The 16,173-nt window shown below is 28.5% G+C and overlaps 2 protein-coding genes across 2 annotated transcripts; both read right to left on the bottom strand.

Moving 5' to 3' along the window:
• Window positions 1-4,754: 4,754 nt before the first annotated feature.
• LOC107164071 (uncharacterized) lies at window positions 4,755-5,385 on the bottom strand. Its single transcript, XM_089226957.1, has 3 exons — window positions 5,127-5,385; window positions 4,953-5,077; window positions 4,755-4,883 (listed from the first exon to the last, which is right to left on the bottom strand). Exons 1-3 carry the CDS (start codon window positions 5,383-5,385, stop codon window positions 4,755-4,757), a joined length of 513 nt encoding a protein of 170 aa, XP_089083083.1.
• Window positions 5,386-6,357: 972 nt separating this feature from the next.
• On the bottom strand, window positions 6,358-13,841 carry SIDL (SIDL trafficking protein particle complex subunit 10). Its single transcript, XM_015511786.2, has 19 exons — window positions 13,501-13,841; window positions 13,196-13,416; window positions 12,807-13,000; window positions 12,551-12,749; window positions 12,374-12,485; window positions 12,121-12,308; window positions 11,851-12,057; window positions 11,587-11,772; window positions 11,263-11,498; window positions 11,062-11,168; window positions 9,518-9,845; window positions 9,316-9,439; window positions 8,949-9,170; window positions 8,681-8,872; window positions 8,374-8,619; window positions 7,913-8,095; window positions 7,629-7,830; window positions 6,867-7,001; window positions 6,358-6,747 (listed from the first exon to the last, which is right to left on the bottom strand). The coding sequence occupies exons 1-19, from the start codon at window positions 13,565-13,567 to the stop codon at window positions 6,650-6,652; spliced, it is 3,447 nt and encodes a 1,148-aa protein (XP_015367272.2). The 5' UTR covers window positions 13,568-13,841; the 3' UTR covers window positions 6,358-6,649.
• Between the last annotated feature and the right edge of the window lie 2,332 nt (window positions 13,842-16,173).

The following is a 16,173-nucleotide window of genomic DNA, read 5'->3' as shown; positions in this document are numbered from 1 at the left end:
GTCATTTTGTAATTGTCGGTTAATTTAATACTAATCGAACTGCGTGCGCCTTTAGTATGTACCTGTTGTGATTTTGCTCTTATTTTTACTTAGTTCATAGCGTCACTGACGAAAAATGAAACAGATTTTAATCATACCAGGTTCATTGACATTTTTACTTTTTAGACAATGAAATAATTTGTCGTTATGTTGAAACATTACCATCGAATGAATTTATTACCAAATTAAAATGCCAATGTCAACTGGGTAATATCTTATTTTTAACTGTATTTTATCTTTTTAAATTATACCAAGAAGTAAAAAACTATAAAATTGGATTTTAAGAATGAACAAAAATCATTGAAAATGTTTTGATAGACGATAGTACTAGCACAGATTATATAAGTTAATTTAGCCTGATCGTGGATTTCCGTAAGACCAACCACGATGCTTTCTAAAAAAAAAACAACACGGTCTAAAATTAGGATTTATACTGGCATTTTTTAAAGCGTCTGCATACGTCTTACAAAATCAGCCAGTTGTCAATGAGAAGGCAATGAGATTGTCTACAGAGATTACATAGATATCTCTGTAGCTGTAGAAACACCCAAACTACCTAGTACTCCAAGTATCTCGCAGTTGTCTCCTTGAGCAGACCCCCGACGACGTGCAAATTACCGTGGACCATTTTGGCTTATAGCGATCAATCCCTAAATAGGTTCAGTGAGAGAAGAGTAATAACCGTAACTTATTTTATTAGGTACGACACGACTGCGTAGAAATTAAGCGAAAATTTAAAAGAAAAAATGTAAAATGGTAACTAATGACAAATTTATGAACTTCGGTGATGGAAAATTTGCAATTAATAAAAGTATTTCTTTTATTGTCAGAACCGATTTAACTAATAATGTATATTGTATAGTCTGTACCAAATAAGAGCCGCACTGTGTTGGCGCATCCAAATGACCCCCGCGCGGACCCCCTTGGTCGAGCCTATTCCCTATTCGTTCTGTAATTGGTTGCCGTTACTCCATGCACGAATTTCGCCAGATTTTTGTAGTTTTGTACATCGCCGGGTGCACTCTTATTTGGTACAGAGTACAGACTATAAAAGTGTATGGTACAAAATATATACAATAGGTAAAATATATACCTAACAAATATAAGGTCATGTTTATGTATATAATCAAAGTAGGCCTAGTAGCGAACATAGGTTCCAAACGGACAAGTGCCCTCGTCAAATTTTGAGAGGGGGTACCCAGTATATTACTATATTTGTGGACTATTATTCCTGCTAACTCTAATAATGCATATTTAATAATGCAATATTGCAAAATAATGTGGATCACTTTGGGCATACCAAAAGATGTTGAAAAAATGTTGCGGCTTAATACATCTTTTTATTTATTTATTTTTGGGGGGAGGGGGCCTAAAAATATGTATTTACTTGCAGTTAATATATCATTCGCCACTTCACTGGAAGGTGTAGGAATTGAAAGGGCTCATGATGTCAAAATAACTTATTACAAAAAATTTTTTGGTCAAAAATTCATCGATTATCTAGGCCCAAATTATTATAATTCAATGCTTTTACATATAAAAAAAACTCATATTCTCCTCAATTGAAAATTTTAGAATTACTTGCATAAAAATAAAACAACGATTTAACTTATAGATATTTTCAATAATAGCTCAAAAAGGAATCAAGTTATAAATTAAAGTATGGAGTATTATTGTGTTTAAAGATTTTGAATGTAGCATGTAGCTAATGAAATGTTATTGTGTTTCATTTTATTGTTATTCTACGTTATTTATTGAAATCTGGTTGAATTATTTTTAGTATGTAATTTTATTTGTGTCTTATTATGTAATGTAATTCTCTACCACCATCACAAGCATTGCGCTTAAAGGAGGTAGATATTTTATTGTTATCATTTTAATAATATGTAAGATTGTAAGACATCTTTTTATATTTTACAATAAAATTTATTTAAAAAAAAAAATTATGTTCAAAATTTAGGAAAATCTTACAGTAAAAATTGATATTTGAATGTATTACAGATTATAAATACCTATGTTTTATTATTTTTTATTTAAATGCCTACTAAAAATATAAGTTTAATGATAAATATTTGTATTTAATATTTATTTATTTATTCATATACAAACATTATAGGTGACAGTTCAATGTATATATAATATAATAAGAACTTAGAACATTTACTTATATGTAGGGCTAGGATTTATATGCATTTGCATGTTTTTTTCCTTTAGTCCAAATTGATTGGTTGTCAGATTTGTCCACGATTTGGCTTATTCTCGTTTAAATCAGACTAATTTTTTTTTGCATATTTTTGCATATTTTGGACATAATGCATATAATTGCATATTCATAATTATTTTTAGAATTCGATATTTTTTAACTAACGTTTTTTAATTTTTATAAGTTATTGTTAATTTTAAATGGTACTTCACGAAACTGACAGTTTTTGGTTTATCCGTTGAATTTTTGTAAATATATAGCATAAATACTACCTATTTTATCTTAGGTCAGATAATATCCGTTTATTATCTTATCGTTGGTTGGACGACCGGTAGAATTACTTACACGTTGTTATACACTGAGATAGCACAGAAAAATTGTATTAGTACGTCGTGTGTTGCGTAAATGAGCTGACGTTTATACTTAATAATTTGAATGGTTTTAATAACAGTGTCCAGTATGCCGAAAGTTCAAAGTGAAAGTTACGTCTAATAAAATTAATATTTAATGTAATAATATGAGCTAATAATAAGTAATAATAATAAATTATGAATTATAATAAATAATAATAAAAATTTGTTTTTGCATATTTTGGTAAATAAAATGCATATTTTACAATTTTTTATTGCATATAAATCCTAGCCCTACTTATATGTTATATTATGTATTAATACAAATTTCTAATTACAATGGTGTTGATATGGAGTTGGGGTTGCAAGAATTTATAGGTATATGGGTTCTTGTTTGCTGTGCGCATCCTTCTATATGAATAAGCCTTAGGGTGTTTACATGGTTAGTGTGATGAAAGAGAAAATAGAATAAATAAAATTGAAGACTTTCCACTAGTTTTCAGGAATCATAAAATGTACCTCTGAAAGCAAATCAGAGCCATCCATAGATTTATGGAGTTTGATGAACAATTTTTGTTGAAAAAAACTCTTTGTTCAGATTATCTACTAAATTATAATTAATTATTGCTGTATTTACACAATTTAGGTAATATCTAAATACAATTATTATTAAGAAAAAGGTTGACATTTAATGCTGGTAAGTTGTAAATGTATAGTAGCTATATTTAGTCTCAGGGGAAATTTGAATATAGTACTATTTCACTACTTCAGGTATTTGTTTTCTACTTTTCTCCCAGTATACTAATATTTTTCAATTGTTTTTTTAATTTTTTAAATTTATTTTTGAATTTACTCCAAATTAAACATAAATAAAGTGACCAAATAGGTACCTATAATTCCTACATTAAAAGAATGTATTGAATATTGTTTAGTACACAATTGACTTCATTGCATAAAAAAAGCGGGTAAGTCGTGGATGTCGCTCTGCTGTACAGTAGGTTACTGTAATGAATGGGATTAAATTTGAATTCAATGATAGGTATCATTGTATACGAAAAACGATTCTGAACGGAGATGATTTGTCAGTCTAGGATATATTATATTTAAATTCGTATATTCTATTTTGAAACAAATATTTTATTTTTCAATTAAGACGCATTTTGCGTATGGCATGGTTAATCAATTAGTGTAGTTATCATAATTCATAATACCTTATGGTTTGAGGATAAATCGTTATCATTACGCGATTTCATAAAAATTTAAAACTCAAACGCTCAAAACATTTTTCCTATAATGACGCTTCAAATTTTCTCTATAGCTATTTGAAGCAAAACTTGTGGAAAACTAAGTGTTGAATTTTATAACCTTAGATAAAAATACAAACAATATTATGAATTTTGAACTACAAAATAATTCGCAAATATTCATGGTTTTAACGAATTTTTGTCAATATTTGAAATTCAAATGCTTATAAAAATTTAATTTGCATTTCCGGTGGACATTTTTTTGTGATAAAGATTGAAAAACTTGTAAGGAATCTTATATTAAACTAGCTGAATTATTACCCGTCGTTGCCGGGTTTAAGTATATAAATGTATGTTACCTGGTAAGATTAAATTTTGTTTAATCTATTGAAATTGAAATTAATTCAGATTGTTGAAATAATATCTGTATATATATAAAACAGTAAGATGACTGATTATGATAATAATAAAATTGTAACTAATAAGTACCTAACTAAATAATAAAAAAATAATAACTAAATAAACTAATAAACTAATAAATAACTAATAATTATCAAACTAATAACTAAATAAGTTACTAATTAATATGTATAAAATATTTTATTTCAACAATCAGCTAGTATTATACATATTAATTTGCTGATCTATTAGTAGGCGACAAAATCACTAAGCTACTGGGTGAGCTTATGCGTGAGCAAGCTACGTAGAACTGCCCATGTGAAAAACGATTTTCTCGTAAATCTATTCCTGCAAATTTGAGAGTTTGGCCTTGAGACTTGTTTATAGTCATTGCAAAACAGACTTAATTGAGGGGAAACTTTAATCGTTTAAATTCGAACGGAAGATCATTCGGAATTAAAGGGATTCGTGGTACAAACACAGTTTCCTCTTTCGCACATCCAGTTAAATTTGTGGCTTCTACTGTTCTACTATATTGCGATGTAAGGCTTTGACTTTAAGCCTGGTCCCGTTGCACAGTTTAGGTGGTTTCAAATTTCGCAACAACATAATAGGTGTGCCCACACGCAGAGTAAGCTTATGATATGGCTATAAAAATTCAACCGAATAATTAGTTGCATCGTCTATGTTGACCACCGTATCTATTGAAGTATATACTTTTTCTTCCCCTTCAAAAGACATCAGCAGTGTGTCATTGATAGCCGCCGCTTGGTTATTTTTTGGAGTGACTATAGCACGTTCACACAACCATTCCATAGGCTTATCATGAATATGAGCAATATCTGGATACATTTTTGATATTAAATCCTGTAGTTACAACTGTGCACAAACTTTCTGGGATAGTTATCGTTTTATTAAACGATGGATAATCACCATTGCCAATTTCAAGTAAAAGATCTGCAAATCTACCAGCAAACTTTTCCTCTCCCAAGTATACCCTCATGTTTTTTGACAGTTTGAGTATATTAATCTGAGGCCATAAAGTAGATCTTTTAAGACATGACTTGACTTCATCAGTTCTGGTCCCTTTTGGTACTACTGGTAGAGTCTGCCTAAAGTCTCCAGCCAGTAAAACCGTTACACCACCCATTAACCTATTATTTTTTAGATGTAAACCCTCTGGCCGCCGTGCCGTGCCGTATTTCCCGTAATCGGTGGACTGCTATTGTTATTATTATATGAATATAGATATTCAAATTACATGTAAAAAATTATTTTTACTGATTTCAACCAGCCAAATGCTCCTTCTACTTTTTTGAAGTGTCTATAAATGACTCAAAAAAAGTCAAACATTTTTGAAAATTAAACTGTATATAGATAACACCAACATAAACATTTGGTGAAAATTTCAAGTATTTACAGTGATTAGTTTTTAAATGACAACCATATAAAAAAATCGATTTGGTCTAAAACTGATTTTGCGTAAAAATTCCAGTTTTTCTGTAATTTTTTTTTTGGTTTTCTCGATTTTTTTGAAAACTGTTGGAAAATGTTTACTTTTGACCTCTATAATGCACCAAGGATCTTCAATTTTACATCGGAAACCACCCCCAAAGTTTGAAATCGAAGCATTATTTTGACTAGTTATGCTGTACACAGACACAAAAAAAACAAAAAAAAACACATCATTGTAAAATCAATACATTCATCACTTCGTTCAGAATCTAAAATGTATGCATACAATTATCACATAAAAATCAAGAAATTAGTATAATGTGCGATTAATTTTGACAGTTGATAATTATAATTGATAAATATCAAAATTATTCAAAATGATCCTTTAAAGTTATGACTTTTTCTTAAAACAGCTTACATTAATAATATTATAATATAATTTACTACTAAAAAAAAAGATTGCTTATTATACAACTATCTACATTTTATGATTATATAAAGATCTTAGATTAGGTATAATAAATAATAACATTTTGTATTCTTTCAGATAATATTTAAAAATTGTATTCACTTTAATACAATAAAATAAAATAGGTTTAGGAGTTAAGTCCTAAATGACAGAGGGTATTTTATTTTATAAAAACATATAGGAAGATAACTTACGCAATTAATATAATAATTTGTATATATTTTATAAAAATTAATAAATAATAAAAAAAAAGTCATTTATCTAAAAAATAATATAACATGTAATATATAATACTATGTATTATAAACCCTGTACAATAATATATATATGTAACATATTTTAAACAATGGCAACAAGAATAATTATATAAATATATTGTATGCATATGAAATTTGAATTTAAAAATATATATTATTATATAATATATGACTTATATTATAACATGAGCAATAAAATGTTTTGGAAAATACTATAAAAATAATTATTATACTTAAGACGTATCTGCTGTTATACGAGGTAACACGTGTGTTTGAATGCCTTTACTTGCATCGTATACTTGACCAAGTGAAAATTGTTCCAATTTAGCTTCTATAAAATACAAAATAAGAAATCAAGTACCAATATTGTTTTTATTTTATACATTTTGTTAAAATGATTCAGTAATAAATTACCGAGATAATTAATTGTAAAAAAATATTAATGCTTACCAATATTTTTACGTGAATTGGAAGGAAAGTACCGAAAAACATTTAATGTAGGTATAGGTAAAAATCCACTCATCAAAGGCATTACTTCGACTGACACAGTCTGTGCAATTGAATTTTGTGAAAATGTAATGACATCTACATGAATAATCAAAGATCAAAATGAGATTGTTATCAGCAGTGGCGTGGCGAAATTCATTAAGTTATGAGACACAGTTATATTGTCAGACCAACCACCCACTCCACCCATCACAAAAAACATTAAAAAAATTTTTTAAGATAAAATATATTTATTCATTTAAATAATAATGCTTTTTTAACACATCAGATGATCTTTGAGGACACCCACCACCCCTAAAACTGAGGCACATGCCTCAAATATAATCCTTCGTCACGCCACTGGTTAACAGTTATATTTAGCATTAAATTAAAACATGGATATAATAAATTAGCTCTATAAGGAAATTATTAAGTAGACATTGTTCTCATTTATTATCTCAACAAACCTTTATCCTAGTTCTACAGCGCGCAGTAAAGCAAAATAACATAAACGTTTAATTTTGCTAGTAAGCTTTCGTTGTTAGAGAGAACTATTATCAAATTTAAAAGTAAGGTATAATATCACCATCAAAATTAAATGAAACTAATAAATGTAATTTTGCAAATTATGTCACGCGTTTATAGGACAGAGGCATTAAATGTAAGTAAAGTATTCTTTTTAGAAACAATTTTATTAAAAGCTCATATTAATATTATTGATTGTACCAGAACCACGACCACAAACTGCCCACATTGTTTTGTCCGCAACAATTTCGTATTTAAATGAAATTTCACTTTGAGGAATGTTTGAATGTTCAGAATGTTCAGATCTTTTGAAATTTGCAGTGTATGTGCACACTGTATTCATGCGACAGAATTCTCCACTTTTACCAGCCATTTCAACTCCACTTTCAATCAATACCAGTGTCTATGTTAAATAGTTAATAATTTTTATTTTTATTATTAATGCTCACGTAGAGTAATTAAATTAAATAAAATTAACTTTTTACCTTATAATTGTTAATTGTAAACTCAAAATTTAAATCTTGAGTACAATCTGGTCTTTCAGCAGATAAATACCTTGTTTTAAAATTTAACTTTAATGATTCAGCTAAAGTTCCTAATGCTTTGATATCTGTTGAAGATAAATTGATTTCCCACAAATAGCCGATTGTTTCACCATTTTTCAAATACTAGAGAAAATTATATACATAATATATTTTAGTAAATTTAATTTAATGCTGCAATATTAAATAGTCTTGAATGTTAAAAAATAAAACATTATAAGTAATATTATATCGTATAAACTAAGAAAACGGTGCATTTATAAAGAGGTAAATACCTCCAAAAAGGAACAATTCTTCAAATCCACAGCATGCAATCTTCTGCCTAAATTTAAGCCCCTAATATTTAACCCAACAAATCAAAAGAAAAAAATCCACTAACTTTGAGATACTTATTGAATACTTACAGTTAACGAGTCACTTATTTGGTTCAATGATATTAACTCAACAACAGAATTAGTAGGGCCAAGACCAATAATTTCTGGTGCCATCAAAGCCAAAGACCAATCAGTATGACAAGCAATGTTTATACCAATAAATTTACGATAATGACAAGTATGTAGCCGATGAGTTACAGTTAGTGGAAGATTAAAATCTATTGAAACGCAGATCATTTCTTCATCATCTGATGAAGTTTCACATTTTACCCACAACTAAAATATATTTATAGTTATTATCAACAAATTTTTAAATATATATAAAAACAGAAATTACCTTATGGTGAGCTATCTTAGGTTGATCTTTTAATGGTGGCAACTGGGCGAATAATTTAATGGGTAAAGATACTGAATGACTAGAATTCATAGATAATGGAGATTTTACATACATTTCAGAACAAAATTCTGTTCCGTCTTCTAAACAAAAAGTTAAGCCAGGTGTGGAATGTAATCGAATTTTCTCAACAATCTTAGGTAAAAATTAAAAAAAAAATTAGTAGGCATCAATAGGTTATTGGTTTAAGTAATAAGAAAAAATGTAATACTTTTTTTGATTTCGTCCCAAACTGAAGAAACAATGTAGACATTTCTTCAATACCAGCAAATAAGCATTTATTATCTGGTATAACAAGCTGAGCAGTTGAATTAATATTTTTCAATGCAAACATAAGACCAAATGGTATACTTGTCAACAATTCTAAACGAGGTTGTAGTATTACAGATAATTTGTCCAAAAAGTATATCCCAGATTCTATATTTTTTGAATTCTAAAATATCAAAATTTTTTTTTACTATTTTGTGTAGTCTCATAAAATTGATGTTAGATAGAAACAAATAAATATTTTATTTCTAGACTTTATTAGTAATTTAGTTTAATGATTGGTTTTTTAATACTAATTATTTAGTAATTACATTGAGTGTTAGATCGATAATATTCATCCCGGGTTGAATATTTATATTACTTGCAGTTATAATATCATGAAACTCATTTTTGTTATAATTCATAGATGGTTTTCTTCTTTGACTATCTTGTCGCCTACATATAAATGATATATATAATATATAATATTAATAGTAAGTCAAAATAAATATAAAACAACCAGAAATTGATTACCTCAAGTATGACTTTTGATTTAAGCAAGTTATACCGGTAGATGCGAAATGGCCATCTTGTTGATAATTGTGATTGTAAGTTATAGGTAATATATTACCTTTGTTAATATCATAGCTATAAGTGCTTTTTACTAAGCTTAATTTATTCTTCAATTTTTTCAAAGCAGATCCAATTACAACAGAAATGGCGATTTTTGGACACAAAACTGTTTTAGGGAGATTGCTTTTAAATTTAAGTGACACTGTCGACGGATAATTACTTTCTTTATTGTTGCATTTTACATCTATTTGATCCAACACTATTATATTGTCCATTGGATAAATACATTCTATAAATTATTGGTCAAATAAATTTTAATTAGTATTGTATTATATAATTTGTAATAGGTAACAGGTACATAATCGTAATGTTGTAATGTTTAAGAAAACAATACTGCAACTCTTAGACATATTTTGAATCTAAGGCAAGGATAAATCTGTTGGTATGTTTATTCATTTACAAAAAACATTATTAAAATATTTTAAAATATTCAAAAAATAAATATAATTTTACTTTTATTTTTTGCAAATTAATAATGATGCTGTTAAAAATAATAATTAATAATATCGTAAATTAGTAGAAAATAGAACACATATAAAACATTTTATTTTACCTTTCTTTAGTTCTAATTTTTACTAAACTGTACCCTTAAATCCAATTATTGACACAATTAATTAAATTATTATATTAATTAATTTAAAATTCAGATCAGTAAATATGTTTTGTTACTTTATATTTTGATGCCATAAATTATTTAATTTTTAAATTTAAGTTTAAATCATAATATTTTTGGAGAATAATAGGATATGGAAAACAGAGCCCCCCACAGTTCTTGTAATTACCAATTTAATAATTTTTGTTACAACAAATTTCCTAGCATATCATTGACTTGTTCACTTTAATTGATGATTTATATCATCATATGCATTTGAATACATATATACTTTAAAACACTACAATCAATTCAGCTAATCATTTTTAATAATTGTCAATTGGTACTATGAAATAGTTCATCTTATTCTATGCAGATGGAGTAACTATTATTTAATCAAACAGTTAGAATACTTAAGATATTCTTCAAATGAATATTAAATCATTGGTAGAGTCACAAATTCTTTGAATGATTTCATAATGTATATTAAACCCTTTTTAGAACTAAATGTTTCCATCATATCCATGTAGTAATTATCATCATTATATACATAAAACAAAGGATATAAAATATAATGTGCCAATATGTTTTGTACATAAATCATTATGGAGAAAAACTACTTACATTAATTTCAACAATTTTAATCTTTAAAACAAAGTAATTAGTCTATAGAATTTAATATGCTTATTATAATTTTTTTTTCAATATACAAATGTAAATTAGTTAAACGTGCAAGAAAGTAAATTATTTTTAGATAATATTTTAATAATTAGTGAAAATATTATTTTGATTCTTTAGAAATTACAATATCGTTCTATAAAAAGTACAGAAATTAATTATTTTAAAATCATACCTATACTGGATTCTTGAATCATTCTTGACATCTGATCAAAATGGTCTTGTCTAATTTGTAGGTTGCATTCAGCTGCGGAAGCTAATTGTAAGCATGTTTTTACAAATCTAGGTTAAAAAAAATAGTTTAATTATTTGCATCCTGTCATAATAAAGAAGATAAAAACTGTAGTAAATTGATAAAAAATAAAACAAAACATACTGGTCAACATTGCCAATTTTTTTAAAACATTTGACTAATTCTAAATTTGTTTGTACTATTAATAATTTCCAGTTATCTTGTTCAAATAGTTTTAGAGCTTTAACTAAAAACATAGTTCTTTTCGTTGTATCCCCAGATAATGTGTAAAATTTAGTTAGTTCCAAACCAACTAGACTATGGGCACATCGCATTAATTTGTTATGTTTATAAGTGCTAATTGCTAATTCAGCTATATCCTTAACAAATAAAATGATTAAGTTATTGATATTATTAAATAAATTATTATTTATACAAATATATTATATTTTAGAATATATAACATACCAAATAATGTTTACTGAATGTTTCAGAAGATGAAAGAGCTGTTTTTAGAGTTGCTACAGATTCAGTAGCTGTAGTCAAATCGTGACCACTTTGCATTCCACTACATAATACTTGTACAGTATGAAGTTGTTCAGAAGTTTGGAAACTGCCTGGAAGTAGTCCGCAAAGATCTCCCAACTCGTACAACTTAACAAAAAATAAATAATAGATTAAATTAAGTTTTTTTATGAACTATAACAATAAATTATTATCATAATTAACTACTTTTTTTAATGAATAATACAATAGTGGAGCAGTGTGATGAGAACACTCTTCTAAATGTTCTGGTTTTTTAACAGATTGACAAATAAATAAAATTTGAGCACAGCATTGTAAGACCCAACAAGCAACTGAACCTTGTGGACATTCAATTTCCAATGTTTTCAAGTCACTTACTGCCTGATGGAGAAATATCAATGCTCTTTCTGCCACCTAGAATCATCATTAATAACTTACTGTGTATAAAAATAAATTTAACATTATAGTAATACAAACACTCCAAGGTTTAGATGCAGCCATTAATAGAGCCGCTTGACGTGAAAACAAATAACATCTAAATTCAAGAAGTGATAGTTTTCTAATTTTAATGGCTTCTCTTTGTTTACGACTTATATTTTCTATAAATAATACAGCCGACCACCATTCTAAACCAACTTGGAATTCAGTCAGCCATTGAGGGACATCTAAAAAAAAAATGAATATTAATAAATAAAATTATTAGTATACTATCTAAATTAGGAATTTTTACTTCCAACTTGAGAATTTAATATAAATTGAGTAAACATGGCATCTAGTTCATCATATTGGACTAAAGCTTCATCGTGAATACCTAGCATTTCTAGGGCAAAAGCCAATTCTTCCTAGGTAAATATAATATTTAAAAGAATAATTTTATAAATCAAAAATATTCAAAAATGTGTATTACTTGGTACAAAAAATATTTGCAAAAACTCCAAGATGGATCATTTCTCTGTTCTCTATAATTTCTTATATTATCTTCATATTTTAAAAATAATCTATCAAAGGCAGATACAATTAATAGTCGTACATTGGTAATTAATGCTCTCCATGCACTGCTACCACATCGGACTTCTGATTTAGGGGGATTTATTACTGATAAACAGCTAAAAATAAATCAGATTTGTTGAATAACAATTAATTAAAATTAATTTAAGGCATACCGATCAGCTTTTTTTTCAGCAAAATCATTTTTGATCTTGTCAAAGACAGTTGTTCGAGGCAATAATTTATTATGTTTTCTCAGGTCATAAGTTTCAACTACAACTATTACCCAATCAATAATATTGTGCTTGTTCATTTCATTCATCCATTTATCAATTTCATCTCTTAGTAAAGATTTATACACTTCCATATCCTAAGAACATAAAAATTAGTTTAGATTCAAACAGAAAGACCAATAACATGAAATGAATCGCAATCTAGTGAACAGTTAATGGATTATAAGTAGATAGGTATGTGTATAGTTTATTAAAAAACATTGATAGAAAAGTAATCTGTTGAATGTTTTGTTTTAAATTATTCAAAACATTGTAATATACTAATTGCTTACCAAACACTGAGTCCAAAATGTATGCATTATTGGACGACTGACCAAATTACGACTACTGATTTGTTCAGCCACAGCATCCTTGTTGAACGGGACAAAGTCTGTGGACAAGGTGACCATTTTCATGGGTCTACCGTACTGGCGCCTCCATTCAATTGGTTCTTGGCTGAGCGACTGACTGAGTACGAGTTTCAAATTTTCAAATAATTCTTTGTCACCGGCATCTGAAACAAACACAATATCGAATTGTTAGAGGCGAAATGCAAGACTTGCAATTATCTAAACAACAGTATATTATAGTAGCTTGCATGTAATGAGAGGTTTGTGATCGGATATCCGGAGTGCATCATCGCCTATTGGATTCGCAGTGGTCATTATTTCTCAGCCACAAAATTCGCGTATAACATATTATTACCAAGGTGTAATGTGCCAGTTCGAATATCGGAATAGCAACGCGTGCCAACAATCAACTGCAATAAGCAGGTGTTTCTGACGTCGCGACGGCGAGCAGTACATTGACGTGTACGATAAATAAGCCAACGACACGCAACGATCAATTAATTACATTCGACACGACAATTTGGCCGATTTGTATTTTTTAAATCTTCTTGACATTATCATAACTCCTAGATACCTATATTTTAATTTTTATCAGAGACCCGATCGTGTTTTGTATCCTTATCAATCAGAGCGACGACACCATGAATCCTTAGATAATATATTATCTAAGACACAAATGATACCATTATTCTGTGACCATACCATACCATATCATATTGTTCAATGGTTCAACCACTACTACCGTCCATTATCAGATTATCTGCGTGCCGTGTGCGAGACTGCGAGACAGTCGAGACAGATCGAATTGATCGAATATCGAATCGAAGGCAAATGAGGTATAACGAATAATGAAATACTTTTTAATTCCAAAGTTAAACATCATTCATCTAGACACGCGGTAGCGTATCAAGCCAAGTTCTAGCTAACAGAACTGGCGAGCATCACCGTGTGTAATATTACACGAACCATTTAGAGCCACTTTTGGCCCCCTCATAACTCAAAAACTATTCCACATAAACATGTCAAATTTGGCTCATATATTGAGACTAACGAGATACATATGTGCTCTAAATTTCATAAACACACTTCAAACCGTTATTTAGATATTAACGTCCGAAAATCGTCATTTTTATCACTGACTGACCTTTTTTTTTTCCCCTGTTTGAACCGACGGCGCCGCGGGAACTGCTTTTGCAATACTTCCGCGACGCCGCCATCGTTTATTGAAAAAAATAACAAGTAGGTAATTATACATACTGGGGGGTAGACGGGACAACCCCCGATTTCCCCCCCCCCCCCCCCCCCTAGCGGTTTAGTTCATAATACAGTTTATATGTTTTACATTTTTAGCTGCATCTCTTCTTTGGCCGATCGATGGGTCACTGACCGACCTATAGATTAAAATTTTAACCCAGTTCCAGATGACCTAGGTCATCCTATAGGTCAATACAAAGGAAAAAATCAGAAACTTGAAAATTTTTTAATTTTTTAATCAATTGATTTTATTATAATTTTGCAACTATTTTATCTATTATGTTTAATTTTTCAATTATTTAATTAATTGCCTCTAATTTAATGTAATGTAATGTAATGTTGACTTAAATAACCTTTCCCGTATCGCCGCTCCAAAAGGCAAAAATACGTCTAGCCGAATATGATGTGTCGATATTCACGATATTGTCGATATTTATATATATAATATAATATACTTATATATATATATATATTTATTTATATACTCAAACATTTTAAAAGTTCAGGAAAATATAAATAATAACACAAAAAAAAATTATAACCCGTAAACGTAGGAAAATACAATAGTTTAATAAAAACCATTTGGAAATAATTTTATTTTGAATAAATAGGTATTCAAAATTTACATACAAAAAGTAATGATATCCCAACAAAACATATATGTAAAATGATAGCCAAGTTCAATTATGTAATATATGCTTTGGTTGTTGACTTCAACGACAAAAGAAGTGAGATCTAAGTGGATGCCAAGTTCAATGGTCAGTCCTGACATTTATTTATAATAACATGAAATATAATTTCTTCTTATCACTTAGGATAATGTTTTGAAGCCTAAGTTCTGACTTGGCTAGTTTCTATATACGAATTATGTTATAGCCTTCGCAAGTTCTAAAAAGTTGGGAGTTCTTTTTTATTCTTCTAAAAATTTGGCTTGCTATTAGAAACTAGCTATCGAACATAGTGCTCTTCCATGACTGTTTTAATAGGTACTTGGTAATAATTCGTAAAATATGGAAACTAGCCAAGTCAGACCTTAGGCTTCAAAACATTATCCTAAGTGATAAGAAGAAATTATATTTCATGTTGTTATAAATAAATGTCAGGACTGACCATTGAACTTGGCATCCATTTAGATCTCACTTCTTTTGTCGTTGAAGTCAACAACCAAAGCATATATTACATAATTGAACTTGGCTATCATTTTACATATATGTTTTGTTGTTATTTATTTTAAAATCTAAATAAGCGGATATCGACGGGTTTTAATGTGTGCAAAAACATTTAGAGTCTCTTGTAAATCAATATTATACTCAATTTTTACTTCTCGTTCTCAACTGCAATAATCAATAGATCATTTAATCTTTCGTCGGTCGTGGTGATTCGTCAATATCTTTTTACTCTTTTGAGGGATGAAAAAAATATTTCATTTGAAGCAGTAGATATTGATAGTGTTTTTATTATAGAAATCATATCAATTATAACGGCGTATTGGAGTATTAATGGCGGGTCAATAATTAAAATTGGAACAAGTCTAGTTTAGCGGCCACTCGAATTTTTTGATTTTTTTTTCGGAAACCCATGTATTTTAACGAGTAATAAACGATGGTGTCAAAATAAATTTTAGGAAACCATTAGTTTTGAAGTTATAGACTTACGAAGTTCACGAT

Source organism: Diuraphis noxia, unplaced genomic scaffold (assembly GCF_037042655.1).
Source record: "Diuraphis noxia isolate RWA-SAM2 unplaced genomic scaffold, SU_Dnox_SAM2 contig0004, whole genome shotgun sequence".
NCBI lineage: Eukaryota > Metazoa > Arthropoda > Insecta > Hemiptera > Aphididae > Diuraphis > Diuraphis noxia.
Note: the sequence above shows the minus strand (reverse complement) of the source record. Positions and strands in the feature narration are given on the sequence as shown.